This window comes from Ranitomeya variabilis, chromosome 3, assembly GCF_051348905.1.
Source record: "Ranitomeya variabilis isolate aRanVar5 chromosome 3, aRanVar5.hap1, whole genome shotgun sequence".
NCBI lineage: Eukaryota > Metazoa > Chordata > Amphibia > Anura > Dendrobatidae > Ranitomeya > Ranitomeya variabilis.
The window spans coordinates 668,891,824-668,915,874 of record NC_135234.1 but is presented as its reverse complement, the minus strand read 5'-3'; the positions used below and the strand labels follow the sequence as shown (position 1 = coordinate 668,915,874).

The 24,051-nt window shown below is 44.5% G+C and overlaps 1 protein-coding gene across 1 annotated transcript in view; it reads left to right on the top strand.

The window, feature by feature from the left end:
• NCKAP1L (NCK associated protein 1 like) overlaps positions 1-24,051 on the top strand; it is a 325,756-nt gene that overhangs the window by 215,509 nt on the left and 86,196 nt on the right. The window contains exon 26 of the mRNA XM_077297911.1: positions 8,933-9,013. Within this exon, the coding sequence (XP_077154026.1) occupies positions 8,933-9,013 (81 nt within the window). The remainder of the gene's footprint in view (positions 1-8,932; positions 9,014-24,051) is intronic.

Here is a 24,051-nt window from a genome sequence, read left to right as displayed (position 1 = left end):
CGTCACGGCTTGTGATTAGTCGCGTGCCGCCCATGTGGCCGCGACGTGACCAATCACAGCAAGCCGTGACGTAATTTTCAGGTCCTGAATTCAGAATTAGGCATTCAGGACCTGAAATTACGTCACGGCTTGCTGTGATTGGTCGCGTCGCGGTCACATGGGCGGCACGCAACCAATCACAAGCCGTGACGTAATTTTAAAATGTGCGCGTTTCCTGCCTCCCGTGACGTCACGGCTTGTGATTGGTCGCGTCGCCCATGTGACCGCGACGCGACCAATCACAAGCCGGAACGTAATTTTAAAATCCTCAATGCCTAGAATTAGGCATTGAGGACCTGAAAATTACGTCACGGCTTGCTGTGATTGGTCGCGTCGCGGCCACATGGGCGGCACGCGACCAATCGCAAGCCGTGATGTCACGGAAGGCAGTAAACGCGCGCATTTTAAGCAAAGAACGCTGCCGGTTCCCTCGGTGAGGTCCAGGCTGCGTCGGAGAGGTGAGTATAGCAATATTTTTTATTTTAATTCTTTATTTTACACATTAATGTTGTTTCGATACCGATACCCGATACCACAAAAGTATCGGATCTCGGTATCGGAATTCCGATACCCGCAAGTATCGGCCGATACCCGATACTTGCGGTATCGGAATGCTCAACACTACTCACAACACTTAGTGTGCTGGACGAAAAACTCTGGGTTTTATATCACTGACGCCATTAGGCATAGTGTAACATATCTCCCCTCCAGCACTTTACCAGTAACTTTGTCACAGTTAATTGACAGCGTTGACTTGCCTTAAGCCGGCACTGTCTGAATATCTAAATATACACCTCCATGCAGGAGTGAGAAGACACATCGTGTTCCTTACTTCTGATATTGGTCGCCTATTCCGCTATCACTTCAGTGCAGGAGAGAGCACAGAAATCACTCTCTACTTGTAGCTGACATCACTACACAGCCTGAGACAGCAGTGAGGAGAAGTGTTGTGAACTCTATTTTTGGGCTCCCTCTAGTGGTCACAAGCGGTACTGTGTAGTGTTGTCTTTTTGCAGGTTGGCAGCATCAGCTGGTTCGTTATCCTTGGTTGGTTTCCTATTTAGCTCACCTGGATACTCAGTTCCTTGCCTGCTCTCAATGTATTCAGTGCTCTTCAGATTCCTTGTGACTACCTTGCTCCCAGTCTCTCCAAGACAAGCTAAGTTTTTGTTTGTTTATTTTTTGATTATCAGCATTCATCATGTTTCTTGTCCAGCTTGCTAAAATGTGATTTCCTCGCTTGCTGGTTGCTCTAGGGGACTGAGTTTCTCCCCCCACACTGTTAGTTGGTGCGGGGGTTCTTGAAATCTCAGTGTGGATATTTTGTAAGGGTTTTTTACTGACCGCACAGACCCCTTTTCTATTTTCTGCTATCTAGTATTAGTGGGCCTCATTTGCTGAATCTGCTTTCACCCCTGTGTATGTGCCTTCCTCTTACCTCACCGTTATTATTTGTTGGGGGCTTCTATATCTTTGGGGATTATTTCTCTGGAGGCAAGTGAGGTCTTTCTTTCTCTCTAGGGGTAGTTAGTTCCTCAGGCTGGCTCGAGACGTCTAGGATTTTAGTCACGTTCACCGGCTACCTCTAGTGTGTTGGATAGGTTCAGATTTGCGGTCAGTCCAGTTTACCACCTCCCTAGAGCTTGTCCTATGTTTTGTTACTTAGCCGGAGTATTTTGTGATCCTCAACCACTAAGGATCATAACAGTAGAGCAGGCCCAAAAGTGTTTAATGCATCGCAGAAGTGGGATAAAAAGAAGACCTGAGTACATTTTTTTTTTTTTTCCTCCCGCTTTTCCTTTGCTGCAGTCTGTTTAGCTTCTTTCATCCCCTTGAACTCTGGGTGGTTTTGAGCTCAGCTGCAGACATGAATGTTCAGACTCTGGCTTCTAGTGTGGATCATCTTGCTGCACGGGTGCAAAGTATTCAGGATTTTGTTATTCATAGCCCTATGTCAGAACCAAAGATACCCATTCCTGAGTTGTTTTCTGGAGATAGATCTAGGTTTCTAAATTTTAAGAATAATTGTAAGTTATTTCTATCTCTGAGACCTCGTTCCTCTGGTGATTCCGCTCAGCAAGTTAAAATTGTTATCTCCTTATTGCGTGGCGACCCTCAAGATTGGGCTTTCTCTCTGGCGCCAGGAGATCCTGCATTGCTTAATGTAGATGCATTTTTTCTGGCTCTTGGACTGCTTTATGAGGAGCCTAATCTTGAGAATCAGGCAGAAAAAGCGTTGCTGGCTATCTCTCAAGGTCAGGATGAAGCAGAGGTGTATTGTCAAAAATTTCGGAAATGGTTGGTGCTTACTCAATGGAATGAGTGTGCCCTGGCTGCAAATTTCAGAGAGGGTCTTTCTGAGGCTGTTAAGAATGTTAAGGTGGGGTTTCCCACCCCTACAAGTCTGAGTGATTCTATGGCTTTAGCCATTTAGGTTGATCGGCGTTTGCGGGAGCGCAAATCTGCTCATCCTTTGGCGGTATTTTCTGAACAGAGACCTGAGTCTATGCAATGTGACCGAACTCTGACCAGAATTGAGCGACAAAGTCATAGACGTCAAAATGGGTTGTGCTTTTACTGTGGTGATTCTACTCATGTTATCTCAGCATGCTCTAAACGCTTAAAAAAAATCGCTAAACCTGTCACCATTGGTACTATGCAGCCTAAATTTATTTTGTCTGTTACTTTGATTTGTTCTTTGTCGTCCTACCCGGTTATGGCTTATGTGGATTCGGGTGCTGCCCTGAATCTGATGGATTTTTTTGTTTGCCAGGCACTGTGGTTTTGTCCTGGAGCCTTTGGAATTTCCTATTCCTCTGAGGGGAATTGATGCTACGCCATTGGCTGAGAATAAGCCTCAGTATTGGACGCAAATGACCATGTGCATGACTCCCGTACATCAGGAGGTGATTCGCTTTCTTGTTCTGCATAATTTGCATGATGTTGTCGTTTTGGGTCTGCCATGGCTGCAGGCTCATAATCCAGTTTTAGATTGGAAAGCTATGTCTGTGTCAAGTTGGGGTTGTCAGGGAATTCATGGCGATGCTCCGTTGGTGTCTATTGCTTCTTCCACTCCTTCTGAGGTCCCTGAGTTTTTGTCTGACTACCAGGATGTATTTGATGAGCCCAGGTCCAGTGCCCTGCCCCCTCATAGGGATTGTGACTGTGCTATAAATTTAATTCCTGGTAGTAAATTCCCTAAGGGACGACTTTTTAATCTGTCTATACCAGAGCATGCCGCGATGCGGAGTTATATAAAGGAGTCTTTGGAGACGGGACATATTCGCCCATCCTCTTCCCCTCTTGGTGCAGGATTTTTTTTTTGTGGCCAAGAAGGACGGTTCTTTGAGACCTTGTATAGATTATCGTCTTCTGAATAAAATCACAGTCAAATTTCAGTATCCTTTACCACTATTGTCTGATTTGTTTGCTCGGATTAAGGGTGCCAGTTAGTTCACCAAAATAGATCTCCGTGGTGCGTATAACCTTGTGCGCATTAAGCAGGGAGATGAATGGAAAACAGCATTTAATACGCCTGAAGGCCATTTTGAGTACTTGGTGATGCCTTTTGGACTCTCTAATGCTCCTTCTGTGTTTCAGTCCTTCATGCATGACATCTTCCGAGAATATCTGGATAAATTTATGATTGTTTATCTGGATGACATTTTGGTCTTTTCTGATGATTGGGAGTCCCATGTGAAGCAGGTCAGGATGGTGTTTCAGGTCCTGCGTGCTAATGCTTTATTTGTGAAGGGCTCAAAATGCCTCTTCGGAGTACAGAAGGTCTCCTTTTTGGGTTTTATTTTTTCTCCTTCTACTGTGGAGATGGACCCAGTCAAGGTCCAGGCTATTCATGACTGGACTCAGCCCACGTCTGTTAAGAGTCTTCAGAAGTTCTTGGGTTTTGCTAATTTTTACCATCTGTGCCTCGGCCGATGGCGCCGCTGCCAGGCTTCCGCTGAGCTGCGGCGACGAGTTTTTCACAGGGGATCTGCATCCTTGGGGAGGACGCTCCCTCCAGTGGAGACCACCGGACGGTGGAGAAGTTTTCGGTGCACAAGTGGCAATACTTAGGACTCTGCATGAACCAGTAAGTGCCTTGCAGCGCGGCAACCTTTTTTTCATTTCTGATTTATTTTCGGGCAGTTTCTCACACCTACTGGCTTGTTTGCCTGCTGCTGCTTGATTCAGGCACGCGTGTCTAGCGCCCCTGTGATCCACTATTATAATATTTTCATTTTTACCATCGTTTCATCGCTAATTTTTCTAGCGTGGTTAAACCTTTGACGGATTTGACCAAGAAGGGTTCTGATGTGACTAATTGGTCTCCTGCGGCCGTGGAGGCCTTTCGGGAGCTGAAGCACCGGTTTTCTTCAGCTCCAGTCTTATGTCAGCCAGATGTGTCTCTCCCCTTCCAGGTCGAGGTTGATGCTTCTGAGATTGGAGCAGGGGCTGTTTTGTCACAGAGAAGCTCTGATGGCTCTGTGATGAAGCCATGTGCTTTCTTTTCAAGAAAGTTTTCGCCTGCCGAGCGGCATTATGATGTTGGTAATCGGGAGTTGTTGGCTATGAAGTGGGCATTTGAGGAGTGGCGACATTGGCTCGAAGGAGCTAAACATCGTGTGGTGGTCTTGACTGATCACAAAAATCTAATTTACCTTGAATCTGCCAAGCGCCTGAATCCTAGACAGGCTCGTTGGTCGTTGTTTTTCTCCCGTTTCAACTTCGTGGTCTCATACCTGCCTGGTTCGAAGAACGTGAAAGCTGATGCACTTTCTAGGAGTTTTGTGCCTGACTCTCCGGGAGTTTCTGAGCCGGCTGGTATTCTCAGAGAGGGAGTGATTTTGTCTGCCATTTCCCCAGATTTGCGACAAGTGCTGCAGAAATTTCAGGCGGATAGACCTGACCGTTGTCCACCAGAGAGACTGTTTGTCCCGGATAGATGGACCAGCAGAGTTATTTCCGAGGTTCATTCTTCGGTGTTGGCGGGTCATCCTGGGATTTTTGGTACCAGAGATTTGGTGGCTAGGTCCTTCTGGTGGCCTTCCTTGTCGCGGGATGTGCGTTCCTTTGTGCAGTCTTGTGGGATTTGTGCTCGGGCTAAGCCTTGCTGTTCTCGTGCTAGCGGTTTGCTTTTGCCTTTGCCTATTCCGAAAAGGCCTTGGACGCACATTTCCATTTATTTTATTTCGGATCTTCCAGTATCTCAGAAAATGTCTGTCATCTGGGTGGTGTGTGATCGTTTTTCCAAGATGGTCCATTTGGTGCCCTTGCCTAAGTTGCCTTCTTCCTCCGATTTGGTTCCTCTATTTTTTCAGAATGTGGTTCGCTTGCACGGCATTCCTGAAAATATTGTGTCTGATAGAGGATCCCAGTTTGTGTCCAGGTTTTGGTGGACTTTTTGTGCTAAGATGGGCATTGATTTGTCTTTTTCGTTGGCCTTCCATCCTCAGACTAATGGCCAAACCGAGCGAACTAATCAGACGTTGGAAACTTATTTGAGATGTTTTGTTTCTGCTGATCAGGATGATTGGGTGACTTTTTTGCCATTGGCCGAGTTTGCCCTTAATAATCGGGCTAGTTCTGCTACTTTGGTTTCGCCTTTTTTCTGCAATTCTGGTTTCCATCCTCATTTTTCCTCGGGTCAGGTTGAGTCTTCTGACTGTCCTGGGGTGGATTCTGTGGTGGATAGGTTGCAGCAGATTTGGAACCATGTGGTGGACAATTTGAGGTTGTCACAGGAGAAGGCTCAGCGCTTTGCCAACCGCCGCCGCGGTGTGGGTCCCCGACTTCGTGTTGGGGATTTGGTGTGGCTGTCTTCTCGGTATGTTCCTATGAAGGTCTCCTCTCCTAAATTCAAGCCTCGCTTCATCGGTCCTTATAAGATCTTGGAAATCCTTAACCCGGTGTCTTTTCGTTTGGATCTCCCAGCATCGTTTGCCATTCATAATGTGTTCCATAGGTCTTTGTTGCGGAGGTATGTGGTACCTGTGGTTCCTTCTGTTGAGCCTCCTGCTCCGGTGCTGGTCGAGGGCGAATTGGAGTACGTGATGGAGAAGATTTTGGATTCTCGTATCTCTAGACGGAGGCTTCAGTATTTGGTTAAGTGGAAGGGCTATGGTCAGGAGGATAATTCCTGGGTTGTCGCCTCTGATGTTCATGCGGCCGATTTGGTTCGTGCCTTCCACGCGGCTCATCCTGATCGCCCTGGGGGTCTTGATGAGGGTTCGGTGACCCCTCCTCAAGGGGGGGGTACTGTTGTGAACTCTATTTTTGGGCTCCCTCTAGTGGTCACAAGCGGTACTGTGTAGTGTTGTCTTTTTGCAGGTTGGCAGCATCAGCTGGTTCGTTATCCTTGGTTGGTTTCCTATTTAGCTCACCTGGATACTCAGTTCCTTGCCTGCTCTCAATGTATTCAGTGCTATTCAGATTCCTTGTGACTACCTTGCTCCCAGTCTCTCCAAGACAAGCTAAGTTTTTGTTTGTTTATTTTTTGATTATCAGCATTCATCATGTTTCTTGTCCAGCTTGCTAAAATGTGATTTCCTCGCTTGCTGGTTGCTCTAGGGGACTGAGTTTCTCCCCCCACACCGTTAGTTGGTGCGGGGGTTCTTGAAATCTCAGTGTGGATATTACTGACCGCACAGACCCCGTTTCTATTTTCTGCTATCTAGTATTAGTGGGCCTCATTTGCTGAATCTGCTTTCACCCCTGTGTATGTGCCTTCCTCTTACCTCACCGTTATTATTTGTTGGGGGCTTCTATATCTTTGGGGATTATTTCTCTGGAGGCAAGTGAGGTCTTTCTTTCTCTCTAGGGGTAGTTAGTTCCTCAGGCTGGCTCGAGACGTCTAGGATTTTAGTCACGTTCACCGGCTACCTCTAGTGTGTTGGATAGGTTCAGATTTGCGGCCAGTCCAGTTTACCACCTTCCTAGAGCTTGTCCTATGTTTTGTTACTTAGCTGGAGTATTTTGTGATCCTCAACCACTAAGGATCATAACAGAGAAGGTAATGTGTGCGCTCACTAGAGCACTAAAGTGACAGTAGAGGAGTCAAGCAATGTCAGCAGTGAGGAAGAAGTGATGTCTCTTCTGCATAGAGACATTGCACACATAATACAGGTTTAACTTCAGACAGCTCTGGCTCTGAACAAGCCAGCACTGTAAGTCAACATAGGAGTGGAATCTAAAAATGTGAGTGGAACCGTTCACCAAGGCATTTAGCCACACTAAGGGTGCACTGAGCACCTTTATTTGCATAGTACAATAAAGTTGTTTTTTGGGGTAGCAGATTAACAAATTTACAAATGAATAGAACAAAGGCCTATACAGGTGAAAATCAAACCCAGGAGTAAAACGCTAAGAACATATGTGATATGTCATGGCAGGTATTTCACATAGACACATCATTTTATTCAACCATTAGGTAATCTAATAAATGGTATAGGTGCCTGTTCTTTTCCCCAACCATTTTTTATTCTGCAGCGTTTCCTAGCCAAGAAACTGCACCAATTATCCCATTTGATTTGTAGCAAAGAAACCACCAGAGACTAGACGGAAGTGGACATGACTTGGGGATGGGTGGACCTTGAACTCCTGCAGCTTTTGTTTGTATTTCGGTGTAGATTTTAAACAAGAGTGATGTTGCTTTAAGAGGAAGGAGCTTAATATGTTTGTGCCTGGTGTATTACTGTGAGGAGAGTGGGGCTTATATAGGGGAGGTAATTCTGGCTATCCCTCTTTCTCTCACAGGATGGACAGGAGGAAACATTACCCGCCCTTCCGCCCTGTTTATAATCTCTGTCCTAAAACCTTTTAATTATTGCTTGTATAATGATAAATGCTTTATTGTATTTTTGAATTTGCCATTGTATATCTTGAACCAGGTTAAATTTTATATTGGCTATAAAGAGTTGTCATTTGCATTAACCTTCGAAGCCCAAGGGAAGGGCAGTCCTTCAGCCATGGTTCCCTAGAGGTTTCCTCCACAGGGGTTTTTTCCTCTCCTGAGTACTGTAGAATGACTCTTCGTGAGTCGGAGGTTTGCCAAGTTAAGTCCCATTAATGCTTTTGCAGGGACTTCTAATTTTTAAGTTTACAAAAGTGATTTAATAAAAAAAAAAGTGTCAAATGTGACTTGGAATTTATAACTCGTCACGGCTTTGCGGTTTAGGAGTCAGGTGGAAGTTGCAGACAAGTTAAGGTGGACTCATTTTAACTAATGGAGGATGTAAAACCTCATGGTGGTGAGCAGGCTCGGCTTTGGTGGCCTACCTCAAGGACGTTGTAATGGTAGCGTTAATCTGGGCGGGCACAGTGGTTAAGCACAGGAGTGAGGATAATAGAGTCAGTGGTGCCCTGAAAGTTTACTGGCTCTGCTTGAATGGCAAGGCAGTACATGCTGCCCCTTTATGGCTGTCTGTCCTGGTGCTATATGTCAGACAGCTGGGGGTGTCACAGTACTTGTGAATCCCAATGTACTAGCACTCCACCTGACTCCTACTGTGATTATTTAATCCTGTGATTTGAATAAAAGCTGTGGCCATTTTGATAACCAAAATAACGTGTTTTGTGTATTTATTTTATTGCCTAGGTTTACAGTAGTTATGGTAGTTTTAAGAGTTAGTGGGGTCCATCCCATATCCAAAAGTCGTGATAAAAGGTGATAACGAGCTGCTGACATTAAATATAATCAGACCCTTATTGCAGAACTGCAAATTAAAGATTGATGAAATGTAAATGTTTTTGACATTTTTCATGTTACAGGCATGTTGTAGTTGACAAAAAGTTATGGATGTACAATTCCTGTAGTATTTGTCTTTTTGTAAGTGCCCTACTTAACTGTTTTGTACACAATTTAATATGACTTTTTTGTTGTGTGCTATTATGGCAGGTCTTTACAAACCACTGCCCCTATATGATGGGTCCAATTGAATTCCTCAAGGATTGTGTTACTCCTGATCTTGACATTCAGGTATGCTGAATTTACTCTGGTCATTTATTTTAACAATGAAGAACAAATGGTGCCTTTAAATTATGCTCTGAGATACTGCTCTTCAATTCAGGTATTCGAGAGCTGTCCAGAACATGCTGGTGCTGAAACGAACAGCAATAAACCGGCATTACAGCCATCCACCTGCTCATAGATATTGAAAACCTAGTACTATAATTGGATGAATGGCTAGACTCGACTATAGGCAACCTAACCCACTTGTGGGCCACAGGCATATTAGGCACATGCCACCCAACCTTATTAACAGCCCCAATGTGGTTCTTACTTACTTAGTAACAGAAGATATCTTGATAAATGGCATGTAAATATGTTACCACAACTTAGAACATTTCCTTGTTTTTTTATGTAAATATGCTAAATTATGCAATAATCAACAGATCCTGGAATAACACTAACTTCCACAATTGGATGTGTTTTTAATAAAATGTTCCTGTGCTGAGATAATCTTATAAATGTGTCCCTGCTGTGTAATGGCCGTGTCTGACCGTACAGGAACATGGTCTGATCATACCACAGCTCCTGGCCTGAGGAAGACGCCCAAGAGAGTACACAGATAGGATAGCATGGGATCCCAGCAAATTTTTTTCTCTGAGGAAAGCATTTGCTACTTGTTTTTAAACATGTTTTACCTCACAGAAAAAATTGCGGTGATCCCCTACTGTCCTGTCTGTATACGCTCTTGTGCATTCTCCCCCTGACCAAAAGATGTGGTGTGATTATCTCAGCACAGGAATATTTTTAACACATCCAATTGTGGAAATGATTATCATTCCAAGATCTATTCGTTAAAATGTACTTTGTGAGAAAACCACATTTAAGGCCCTGGATGAGAGCTCCAACCGCTATAAGAATATGTTAAGAAATGAATCATCACAGAATTTTGGAACTAAAGAACAACATTCCACAAAAAATGCAATACCCCCATTCATATAATGGCTGTATCATTATGTTGTGGTGAGGAAAATATTAGATTGCAAATTTAAGTTAACCCATACTTGCCAACTCTCCACGAACATCCAGGGGGCTCCAGGATAAAAGGCAAGCCTCCTAGAAGAATAGTCAAATCTTCCAGTTGCTGACCAAACCTTTCTTAAAGAGCTGTCCACTACTTAGACAACCCTTTCTTAAACAAATTCATTATTAATGTATAGTGTAAAAAAAGTTTTGTGTAGTGGAAAACCCCTTTAAAACAGAGTATCTAGAAGGTTTCTTCAGTTAGGGTAAATGGAAAAGGAATTATCAAAGTGCAAAAAGGCTTAAAAGTGATATAGAAGAGATTCAAAGAGGCATCATCTGAAAAGTGTGTGTTGCTGTATTGAAGCTTCTACCAAAAAGTTGGGAGGCATGAGTTAAGGTGACCTGCTCCACCCCTGACATTAAATAAATGTCACCCTTTCTTCTTATTATAAATTACATTAGTTATTGTGACTATTCATTAGACTTGTATAGTCACTAGTAATGAGCGAACATGCTCAGATAAGTTATTATCCGAGCACGCTTGTGCGCTAACCAAGTGTCTTTGGCGTAGGTGAATAATATGTTCGGGTCCCTGCGCTTGCATGTCTCGCAGCTGTACGACAGATGCAACAAATGCAGGGATTGCCTAACAAGCAATCCCTGCATGTGTTGCGGCTGTTGAACAGCCGAGAGACATGCAAGCGCGGGGACTCGAACATATTAGTCATGCTTGCCAAAGACACTCGGTTAGCTCACAACTTATCCGAGCACGTTCGCTCATCACTAGTGTTGAGCATTCCGATACCGCAAGTATCGGGTATTGGCCAATATTTGCTGTATCGGAATTCCGATACCGTGTTCCGATATTTTTGTGATATCGGAAATCGGAATCGGAAGTTCCCAGTGTATGGTTCCCAGGGTCTGGAGGAGAGGAGACTCTCCTTCAGGCCCTGGGATCCATATTCATGCAAAAAATAAAGAATTAAAATAAAAAATGGATATATGGATATACTCACCCCTCCGGCAGCCCCTGGACCTTAGCGATGTAACCAGCAGCCTCCGTTCCTAAGAATGCAGTGAGTTTAGGACCTGCGATGACATCGCGGCTTGTGATTGGTCGCGTGAGCGGTCACATGAGCGGTCATGCAACCAATCACAAGCTGCGACGTCATCGAAGGTCCTTCACTCCTCATTCTTAGGAACGGAGGCTGCCGGTTACATCGCTAAGGTCCAGGGGCCGCCGGAGGCTGAGTATATCCATATTTTTTATTTTAATTCTTTATTTTTTACATGAATATAGATCCCAGGGCCTGAAGGAGAGTTTCCTTCATCCACCCAGGATAACTTCCGATACTTGTGTCCCATTGACTTGCATTGGTATCGGGTATCGGTATCGGCGATATCCGATATTTTTTGGATATCGGCCGATCCCATCCGATACCGATACCTTTGAGTATCGGAAGGTATCGCTCAACACTACTCATCACTAATAGTCGCATATAAAGTTGAGTTTTTGCATTAACCCCAAAATTACTATGTTGACAGACAACCTTCAGTCATATTTATCACATACTTCAGAGCATTTAGTTTCTATAGTTACATATTCTGTAGTTTAACAAGCAATTTAGCAAATACATTTTCCTGTTTCATTGCCGATCTCCCACACCTCACCTCTCATTTAACCTACTACAATTTAATTCATACATAATAATAGTAATGTACTGGTATATACTGTAGATATGTGTTAGGGGTCGGGTTCCCACCTGTGCACAGGGGGAATCTCGGGGCATCTCCGCTGCGGTCTCCCATTCTTCTCCAGCCGCAGTGGAGCCTGCTCAGCGAAGACGTCGGTCCCAGCGTCTCGCTCAGTCTGACTCTGTGCAAAGGGTTACTGCTGCCTTTCCAGCTTCTGCCATTGTAGCCAGTACTGGGCAGCGGCGAGCAGAGGTTTTTGGGACTAAGTCCTGCTTTTCCCCTTCTGAGCATGCCCAGGGTAAGATCTCTCGTTGGAGATCAAGGGTCACATGCTTAGATACTGCATATAATCTCATTGGTCATCTAGGAAGGTCCTGAAGGTGCTCAACTTCTGTGGCAGCCTCTCATTGGTCCTTCTGGGAAGGTCCTGTACTTGCTGCAGCTATAAAAGGTTCGCATGACCGCACGGCCATGCGCTAGTATCAATCCAAGTTATGTGCTTTGCGCCAGTGTGGTTATGTGTGCTTGTATTCAGGGACCTGGCTGAAATAAGCCCCTAGAATACTGGCTCCTCCGGTGAGGAGATTGTGTGCATGCATGACCACTGACTGCTATCAGTTCGGCAGTTAGCTTGTGCTCCTGTGAGTCTAACAAGGCGCAGTGCTTTCCTCTCACGGCTACTCTGTGAAGTAACAGAGCTAGTCTATACCGCCAAATAGTGCCACCATTCACTAGCAGCAGGTTCCTCCTGCACGGTGGACCCCGGGCTGCGAACGCACCAATAATAATAAACATCTATATTTACTCGGTGCATTCCGCTAGCCCTAACAATATGTCTAAAGTAGAAAGGGGGAGTGATGTTTAGTCAAAAAGAAATCTGACAGTTGCCCGGCCCCCTATCAAATTGATATCAAATTGATATCAAAGTGTATCAAATTGATATTAAAGTGTATTAAATAGATATCATCTGGATATTGTAGTGTATCAAAGTGTATTAAATTGATTACTGACACGATTCCCAGTAATCAAAGTGAAACAAAGTGCGATATCTCTTTTATAAGTCAATTGATACGTTAATCAGAATTTTTCATTGTGCCTATTATTTATAGGGAAAATAATTATTCTCTTTTACAGACTTTTTGATACACCTATTATTACACCCGCAGAATAATATTAGTTCTTGTGCGAACTGATGTTTTGTCGGTTTGAACTCAGACCGAAAATATGGCCGTCTGCATGAGCACAGCACTAGGACACAGCACAGGTGAAATCCAAACTGGTAAAAAACAAATGCCTTCACCATACCTAACATATTTTTAGCTTACCTGACCTAGTCACTAAGTGATATTTAATACTCACCCTGTCACTCTGTGGAGGGAGCACTGATAGTGAAAAATTAGCCATGATCAAGTTGGATGAAGCTGATAGAAGCCGTTACGCTTACCCCCCTCATAACTGTCTTTTATTCACTACTAAGCTGCCATTCAACAAGTCACAGCACGCAGTGGGAGGTAGAAGGGTAAGTATATTTTATAGTCTAATCTGAAGTATGGAATACTGTAGTTTAGGAGAGTGGTTTGGGGTTCAGTATTACTATCAGGCAACAGGGATCTAAGTATAATTAAGAGGCCTAGGCTCTGATATTAATAGTGGTGTCTGCTCTATAGTTTCATAGTTTTATGGGATGTTTAAATTTATTACAGGATCTGCTTTCAGGTTCTAAAGCTTGAAATCATTTTAGGGGTTTGTTATCAATAGAGACACTGAATATATTTATTGGGTCTTGGGCTGGGTTTTCATTATAATACTGGGGTCTAATATTATTATAAGTGATATGAAAAGATATTTAAACATGCCCTTTATATAATATAAGCCCTGTCCCCTTTTGCTGCCAGCTGCCGCTCACTGTCATGATCTCTGCAGGCAGAGATCATAGCAAGCCTATAGAGGGACAAGCTCTCGGAAGATGGAACTATACTGACCATGAACTAAGCCTGCCGCGCAACTAGAAATAGCCAGGTAGCATTTCCTATTTATCGCTAGATGCCCAGCTCTGGCCTAAGACCTAAATAGCTAGCAGAGGGAAATATAAGACCTGGCTCACCTCTAGAGAAATATTCCAAAGAAGACAGTAGCCCCCCACATATAATGACGGTGAGTTCAGATGAAACTACAAACGCAGCAGGAAAACAGTCTTAGCAAATTTGAGGTCCGCTTACTAGATAGCAGAAGACAGATAGTATACTTTCATGGTCAGCAGAAAAACACTAACAAAACACCATCCAGAGATTACCTTAAACTCTGGCATTAACTCATAACGCCAGAGTAGCAATCCCTGATCAACGAGAGCTTTCCAGACACAGTAACAAAACTTCAGCTGTGAACTGGAACAAATAGGCAAAACAAAACATGGACAAAAGTCCAACTTATCTAGTAGTTGTCTAGAAGCAGGAACAAGCACTGAGAGGCATCAGATAACATTGTTGACCGGCAAGAAACCACCAGAGAAATGAGCTTAAATAGCGACACCCACTACTGATGGAACCAGGTGAAACAGGAAAGAGGATGACAAGTCCAATTCCACAAGCGGCCACCGGGGGAGCCCAGAATCCAAATTCACAACAGTACCCCCCCCTCAAGGAGGGGGCACCGAACCCTCACCAGATCCACCAGGGCGACCAGGATGAGCCCTATGGAAGGCACGAACAAGATCAGAAGCATGAACATCAGATGCATTGACCCAAGAATTATCCTCCTGGCCGTAACCCTTCCAGTTGACCAGATACTGGAGTTTCCGTCTGGAAACACGAGAGTCCAAAATCTTCTCCACAACGTACTCCAACTCACCCTCAACCAACACCGGAGCAGGAGGCTCAACTGAAGGTACAACAGGTACCTCATACCTGCGCAATAACGACCGATGAAAAACGTTATGAATGGAAAAGGACGCAGGGAGGTCCAAACGGAAAGAAACAGGATTAAGAATCTCCAATATTCTATAAGGGCCGATGAACCGAGGTTTAAACTTAGGAGAAGAGACCCTCATAGGGACAAAACGAGAAGACAACCACACTAAATCTCCAACACAAAGCCGAGAACCAACACGACGATGATGGTTGGCAAAACGCTGAGTCTTCTCCTGGGACAACTTCAAATTGTCCATAACCTGCCCCCAGATGTGATGCAATCTCTCCACCACCGCATCCACTCCAGGACAATCCGAGGATTCCACCTGACCGGAGGAAAATCGAGGGTGAAACCCCGAATTACAGAAAAACGGGGACACCAAGGTGGAAGAACTGGCCCGATTATTGAGGGCGAACTCTGCCAATGGCAAAAAAGCAACCCAATCATCCTGGTCAGCAGAGACAAAACACCTCAGATATGTCTCAAGGGTCTGATTAGTCCGCTCGGTCTGGCCATTAGTCTGAGGGTGAAAAGCAGATGAAAAAGACAAATCTATGCCCATCCTAGCACAGAATGCCCGCCAAAATCTAGACACAAATTGAGTACCTCTGTCAGAAACAATATTCTCAGGAATACCGTGCAATCGGACAACATTCTGAAAAAACAGAGGAACCAACTCAGAAGAAGAAGGCAACTTGGGCAGAGGAACCAAATGGACCATTTTAGAGAAACGGTCACAGACCACCCAGATGACAGACATCTTCTGGGAAACAGGCAGATCTGAAATAAAATCCATCGAGATGTGTGTCCAAGGCCTCTTAGGAATAGGCAAGGGCAACAGCAGTCCGCTAGCCCGAGAACTACAAGACTTGGCCCGAGCACAAACGTCACACGACTGCACAAAGACTCGCACATCTCGTGACAAGGAAGGCCACCAGAAGGATCTTGCCACCAAATCCCTGGTACCAAAAATTCCGGGATGACCTGCCAATGCAGAAGAATGTACCTCAGAGATGACTCTGCTGGTCCAATCATCCGGAACAAACAGTCTATCAGGCGGACAACGATCCGGTCTATCCGCCTGAAACTCTTGCAAGGACCGCCGCAGATCAGGAGAAACGGCCGACAAAATTACTCCCTCCCTAAGGATACCTGTGGGTTCAGAATTACCAGGAGAGTCCGGGTCAAAACTCCTAGAAAGGGCATCTGCCTTAACATTCTTAGAACCCGGTAGGTATGACACCACAAAATTAAAGCGAGAAAAAAATAAAGACCAGCGCGCCTGTCTAGGATTCAGGCGTCTGGCAGTCTCAAGATAAATCAAATTTTTGTGGTCAGTCAATACCACCACCTGATGCCTAGCCCCCTCGAGCCAATGGCGCCACTCCTCAAACGCCCACTTCATGGCCAAAAGCTCCCGATTCCCAACATCATAATTCCGCTCTGCGGGCGAAAATTTGCGAGAAAAGAAGGCACAAGGCCTAATGACGGAGCAGTCGGAACCTTTCTGCGACAACACTGCCCCAGCTCCGATCTCCGAAGCGTCAACCTCAACCTGAAAAGGCAGATTCACATCAGGCTGACGCAACACAGGGGCAGAGGCAAAACGGCGCTTAAGCTCCTGAAAGGCCTCTACAGCATGAGGGGACCAATTAGCAACATCAGCGCCTTGTCTGGTCAAATCAGTCAGTGGTTTAACGACATCCGAAAAACCAGCAATAAATCGGCGGTAAAAGTTGGCAAAGCCCAAAAATCTCTGAAGACCCTTAAGAGAGGAGGGCTGAGTCCAGTCACAAATAGCTTGCACCTTGACGGGATCCATCTCAATGGAAGAGGGAGAAAAAATATACCCCAAAAAGGAAATTTTCTGGACCCCAAAAACGCACTTAGACCCCTTCACACATAAAGAATTAGACCGCAGAACCTGAAAAACTCTCCTGACCTGCTGGACATGAGAGTCCCAGTCATCAGAAAAAATCAGAATATCATCCAGATATATTATCATAAATTTATCCAGAAAATCGCGGAAAATATCATGCATAAAAGACTGGAAAACTGAAGGGGCATTAGAAAGACCAAAAGGCATGACCAAATACTCAAAGTGGCCCTCAATACGAGCAAACAAATCAGTAAGCAATGGCAATGGGTATTGATACTTAACAGTGATCTTATTCAGAAGCCGATAATCAATACATGGTCTCAAAGAGCCGTCTTTTTTTGAGACAAAGAAAAACCCAGCTCCCAAGGGAGAAGAAGATGGACGAATATGTCCCTTTTCCAAAGACTCCTTTATATATTCCCGCATAGCAGCATGTTCCGGCACAGACAAATTAAACAAACGACCCTTTGGATATTTACAACCCGGTATCAAATCTATGGCACAATCGCACTCACGGTGCGGAGGTAACGACCCAAGCTTGGGTTCGTCAAAGACGTCTTGATAATCAGAGAGGAACTCAGGGACTTCAGAGGGAATGGACGACGAAATAGAAACCAAAGGTACGTCCCCATGAATACCCTTACATCCCCAGCTCAACACAGACATTGCTCTCCAGTCCAAGACTGGGTTGTGAGACTGCAACCATGGCAATCCCAGTACCAAATCGTCATGTAAATTATACAGCACCAGGAAACGAATAATCTCCTGGTGATCCGGATTGATACGCATGGTTACTTGTGTCCAGTATTGTGGTTTATTATTAGCCAATGGGGTGGAGTCAATCCCCTTCAGAGGAATAAGAGTCTCCAAAGGCTCTAAATTAAAACCACAACGATTGGCAAAGGACCAATCCATAAGACTCAGAGCGGCGCCAGAGTCAACATAGGCGTCCGTGGCAATGGATGACAAAGAGCAAATCAGGGTTACAGACAAAATAAACTTAGACTGAATGGTGCCAATGGAAACAGACTTATCAGGCTTCTTTGTACGCCTAGAGCATGCTGATATAACATGAGTAGAATCCCCACAATAGAAACACAATCCATTCTTCCGTCTAAAATTCTGTCGCTCGCTCCTGGACAGAATTCTATCACACTGCATACTCTCTGGCGTCTTTTCCATAGACACCGCCAGATGGTGCACCGGTTTGCGCTCCCGCAGACGCCTATCAATCTGAATAGCCATTGTCATGGACTCATTCAGACCTGCAGGCAAAGGGAACCCCACCATAACATCCTTAACGGCATCAGAGAGACCTTCTCTGAAAGTTGCCGCCAAAGCGCACTCATTCCACTGAGTAAGCACAGACCATTTACGGAATTTTTGGCAGAAAACTTCAGCTTCGTCTTGCCCCTGAGATAGTGCCATCAAAGTTTTTTCTGCCTGAAGTTCCAAATGAGGTTCCTCATAAAGCAAGCCCAAGGCCAGAAAAAACGCATCCACATCGCGTAACGCAGGATCCCCTGCTGGCAATGAGAAGGCCCAATCTTGAGGGTCACCCCTGAGCAAGGAAATCACAATCCTAACCTGCTGAGCAGGGTCTCCAGCTGAACGAGACTTCAGGGACAAATAAAGCTTACAATTATTTCGGAAATTCTGGAAGCTAGCTCTATTCCCTGTGAAGAACTCCGGCAAAGGAATTTTCGGCTCAGATACCGGAGCATGTACCACAAAATCTTGTAAATTTTGTACTTTCGTGATGAGATTATTCAAACCCGCAGTTACACTCTGGAGATCCATTATTGTCAGGTGCACACAGAGCATACAGAGATTAGGAGGAGAGAGAGAAAAAAGACTGCAGCAAGGCAGACTGGAGGAAAAAAAAAAAAAAATTCCAGCAGACTTCTTATAACTCTCCTTTCTCAACCTGGGTCTTTAACACTTTAGGGGCCGGTCAAACTGTCATGATCTCTGCAGGCAGAGATCATAGCAAGCCTATAGAGGGACAAGCTCTCGGAAGATGGAACTATACTGACCATGAACTAAGCCTGCCGCGCAACTAGAAATAGCCAGGTAGCATTTCCTATTTATCGCTAGATGCCCAGCTCTGGCCTAAGACCTAAATAGCTAGCAGAGGGAAATATAAGACCTGGCTCACCTCTAGAGAAATATTCCAAAGAAGACAGTAGCCCCCCACATATAATGACGGTGAGTTCAGATGAAACTACAAACGCAGCAGGAAAACAGTCTTAGCAAATTTGAGGTCCGCTTACTAGATAGCAGAAGACAGATAGTATACTTTCATGGTCAGCAGAAAAACACTAACAAAACACCATCCAGAGATTACCTTAAACTCTGGCATTAACTCATAACGCCAGAGTAGCAATCCCTGATCAACGAGAGCTTTCCAGACACAGTAACAAAACTTCAGCTGTGAACTGGAACAAATAGGCAAAACAAAACATGGACAAAAGTCCAACTTATCTAGTAGTTGTCTAGAAGCAGGAACAAGCACTGAGAGGCATCAGATAACATTGTTGACCGGCAAGAAACCACCAGAGAAATGAGCTTAAATAGCGACACCCACTACTGATGGAACCAGGTGAAACAGGAAAGAGGATGACAAGTCCAATTCCACAAGCGGCCACCGGGGGAGCCCAGAATCCAAATTCACAACAGCTCACCCATTGAAGGGCTGACCCCGTGAAGTAAACTTCTTAACAAGTATGATCCAAAACTTCTTTTTGCTTAGGCAAGGTGTAGTCTCAACAGGTCTAAATAATTGCCAAAGGCTTAGCACCAGGAGCATACATAGACCGAAAAGGGCCCCTGTGGAGGAGCAATTTATGGGCCCTTTGCAAGTGAAAGCCTTCTTCTGTCACGCCCCGGCACGCTACATGAAACAGTGGGTCATGGCTGGGTGTTGGTGTTATTGTTGTGTGGGCCTTACGCCCGTGCAGGCTGCCTTTAGCTGATAATGTTGGCCGGCCAGGACCACGAATTCCACAGGTTAATAAAGGAGACTTCTATCCAAACATGGAGACTTTACTGAACTTGATAAGGGTTATGTACAAGGGATAGCAGGTACACAGTCTTTGGGGGGATGTCCACTACTAGGACAACCCCTTCTTGATCAAAATGTTTGTCCCCCTTAAAATAATAAAGCCTATACTCCTATCCTGTGCCAGCACCGTTCCCACGTTGTAGGCGCTTGCTTTCCCCATTCTACCATGCAGTGTTGTGACACATGACACCAGCGCTCAGTTATTGCTAGCATCACTGTCTCCGCCTTCGGACAAATCGAATATGAAGAGAAAACCAGGGATCAGCTGCAGCTCGGACTAGCTCTTCATGTTTGATTTGTCCAAAGGAGGGGACAGTGACACCAGCGCTGATTGGGCACCGGCGTCACATATCACTACAACAGCACGGAAGCCCAGAGAGTACTAGTGCCAACACCGCAGGGAACGACACCAGCACAGGAGGTGAGTATAAGCTTTATAAGCTTTATTATTTTATCATGGCCAAGTGAGAGGAATGAGAACAAGTTGTCCAAGTTTAACAACTCCTTTAAGCATGTTTCCTTCACAGTAAGAAGCCTTTTCATTCCCACTCTAGCCTTCCTCTGTAGGTTACTCCAGGGCTCTGCATCTTATCTGTTTCGTCTTTACATGGCCACAACCCAGCTTGTAGGCCACAGTCTTATCAGTGCGTTTTTCTCCACTCGCTCAGCAGTTCCACTATGGATGCCCTGGATTTACTGCTCTCAGTTCTCTTTAGGTCCGTTACCTAAAGCAAGCTCTCGGGTTTCTCGTGACTCGCCGTCTTATTTGATATTGCCTTTTGGAAGGTCCATCAGTTTCGTCAGTAACTCTCGTTAGGATCTCGCTATTCCTCGCTCCAGTCTCTTCTAGCTGTGGATCAACCCTTGGCAGCACTGCACACTTGTCACTTTAACTCTATTCATGAAGCACAGTCCTGTCCCTATCACTAAGCCCTCCCCCTGTGGGCTAGTCTCAAAACGTAACTACTTCTGACCTTGCTGTCTATTGCTGGGCAGAACTTCCCTACACTATATGTTATGCATAATATACTAACAATACTTATCACACTTTATACAATACACAAGCAAACACCAAAATGCAGTACAATTCACATGATACAATATATAGAAAGATGCATGACACAATACACATGATGCAATTGGTGTCTTCAGGGGCAGGAACGTGACAGTACAGTCCATCACCCTTACAGTTGCACAGGTTCCACTAATGACATATCCACCCCTGCTTTTGTACTGGCTAGCTGACCCTTTAGGATGTAGCAGAGAGGCTGGCGATGGCGGCTTTTAGACATGATTGTATGCCACACTGTTATTTCCAGCAGCCTGTATTCTATCATAATGAGCATGATATCTCTGAATATGCTGTTGAAAAAATAATAATAATGGGACGTAGGTACATCAAGAATCAATGTGTCCTATGATATACAACTATGGGAAACATTCATTAAAATTCTGCTTGAAAATTTCAGCTGTTGTGAAGAATTGGGCTGGTGATGACCAATTAACCAATAAATACTGACTTTCTCATTATTCATTGTTCACTATCGATTGCCTGGTAATAAAATGAGAATATTTATACCATGAATCAAAGGCATGTACTCTAGTGTCAGGCTTAATAGAACATTTGCAATAAAACTGCTGTACTTTGATGCGTGTAACAATCTGGTCAGCGCATAAATGCATATTAGACTATCATACAATGCCGCTCTCCTCTTCTAGGCTATTTATTCATAATAAGGGTTTGTAGTTTAGTTTTGTGCACTGAGCCACCTGCTGTTGTCATAATCAGTACTTCCAAATGGGCTGCATAAATGTGTTTTCCATACTGAGCTCTGTGCCCGCAGCCAGCAGTGACATATCGGAGCCATAAACATGTGCACTTGGTCTCTAATGTTTGCTGAATGCCCGTTAGTTATTGGAACATGCCATATGTGCAGAAGGAACGTCGACTCTTACAGTAGGATAGTAGGGAGATTAGCACATTGTCTGTGTCGCTGAGCCCTGGTGAACGGCTTTAATATATTTATGTCACAGGGAGCAGTGAAAAGACAAGGAGAAAAATGATGAGATCTGAAGGAGCAGTAGGAGGCTGAGTACCTGAAAATTGGATGTGGAGTTATATGACGGACGGCGAAAGCCATTCTAGACTCAAAGCTTGTGCTTTAATGGACTATAGCAATAAACAGAGCAGAGTAAAAGCGAGACTGACCAAGCCATCTTTAGAAGCATACTCCAAGCAATGGGTACATCCCAACTGTAGTAGAACAACCATAGTGGTTTTGTAAGGTGGTGAAGGAATCCCCTAGCTATATAGTATTGAAAAGTGTGTAACATTGCATTTTTATGTTATAAAATGTACCGGTAGGTGTGTTGTATAATAAATGGGTCAATATGTTAAAGACTGAATGGGCATTGTAGATTGGACTGGTGTAATGATGACCCTGAGTGACATAGGGAGCACTGACTCCACATGTTTTACTGATATATGCACAGTAAAAACCAAAAGTTTGGACACACCTTCTCATTTAAAGATTTTTCTGTATTTTCATGACTATGAAAATTGTACATTCACACTGAAGGCATCAAAACTATGAATTAACACATGTGGAATTATATACTTAACAAAAAAGTGTGAAACAACTGAAATTATGTCTTATATTCTAGGTTCTTCAAAGTAGCCACCTTTTGCTTTGATGACTGCTTTGCACACTCTTGGCATTCTCTTGATGAGCTTCAAAAGGTAGTCACCGGGAATGGTTTTCACTTCACAGGTGTGTCCTGTCAGGTTTAATACGTGGGACTTCTTGCCTTATAAATGGGGTTGAGACCATCAGTTGTGTTGTTCAGAAGTCTGATGGATACACAGCTGATAGTTCTACTGAATAGACTGTTAGCTGCTTTTTTCTTGCCATAATACAAATTCTAAGTAATGAAAAATGAGTGGCCATCATTACTTTAAGAAATGAAGTTGTCAGTCTGAAAAATTGGGCAAACTTTGAAAGTGTCCCTAAGTGCAGTGGCAAAAACCATCAAGCGCTACAAAGAAACTGGCTCACATGAGGACCGCCCCAGGAAAGGAAGACCAAGAGTCCCCTCTGCGTCTGAGGATAAGTTTATCCGAGTCACCAGTCTCAGAAATCTCAGGTTAACATCAGCTCAGATTAGAGACCAGGTCAATGCCACACAGAGTTCTAGCAGCAGACACATCTCTACAACTGTTAAGAGGAGACTTTGTGCAGCAGGCCTTCATGGTAAAATAGCTGCTAGGAAACCACTACTAAGGACAGGTAACAAGCAGAAGAGACTTGTTTGGGCTAAAGAACACAAGGAATGGACATTAGACCAGTGGAAATCTGTGCTTTGGTCTGATGAGTCCAAATTTGAGATCTTTGGCTCCAACCACCGTGTCTTTGTGCGACGCAGAAAAGGTGAACTGATGGACTCTACATGCCTGGTTCCTACCGTGAAGCATGGAGGAGGAGTTGTGATGTTGTGGGGGTGCTTTGCTGGTGACACTGTTGGGGATTTATTCAAAATTGAAGGTATACTGAACCAGCATGGCTACCTGATGTGAATTCCATTTCTCGGACTCCCTCCTGTGGTCATGAATGGTACTTTGGTTAGTTCTGCTCTTGGACTCCCTCTGGTGGCTTTGAGCGGAACTGCTGGTCTCTGAGGTTTGCTTTCTCAGCTGCCTTCGTTTATTGTTATGCTTGTTTCCCTATTTAACTCTACTCAGATCGTTACTTCATGCCAGCTGTCAATGTTTCAGTATTGGTTCAGATCTCTCTTGGACTTCTCTGAGGACCTGTCTACTCCAGCAGAAGCTAAGTCCCTGCTAGTTCATTTGTTATTACTGCTGCCTGAATATATTTCTTAGTACTGCTAAATTCTAGTCCAGCTTGCTATCATGATATTTCCTTGCTAGCTGGAAGCTCTGGGGGTGCAGTGTTGCACCTCCACACCGTGAGTCGGTGTGGGGGTCTTTTTGCATACTCTGTGTGTTTTTTTTGTAGTTTTTTGTGCTGACCGTATAGTTCCCTTTTCTTTCCTCTGACTATTTAGTGAAGTCTGGCCTCCTTTGCTAAAACCTGTTTCATTCCTGTGTTTGTGACTTTCCTCTTAACTCACAGTCAATATATGTGGGGGGCTGCCTTTACCTTTGGGGAATTTCTCTGAGGCAAGGTTAGGCTTCTATTTCTATCTTTAGGGGTAGTTAGCTCTTAGGCTGTGAAGAGGCGTCTAGGGAGAGTTAGGTACGCTCCACGGCTATTTCTAGTGTGTGTGATAGGAGTAGGGTTTGCGGTCAGCAGAGTTCCCACTTCCCCAGAGCTTGTTCCGATTACTAGTTTACTCATCAGGTCATTCCGGGTGCTCCTAACCACCAGGTCCATAACAGTACAGCTGGCCCACAAAGTGTTAATGCATCTCAAAAGAGGGATAAGAGAAGTTCTGAACCCATTTTTTTTTCTTTGCAGTGTGTTTTGTCTCTCTTTT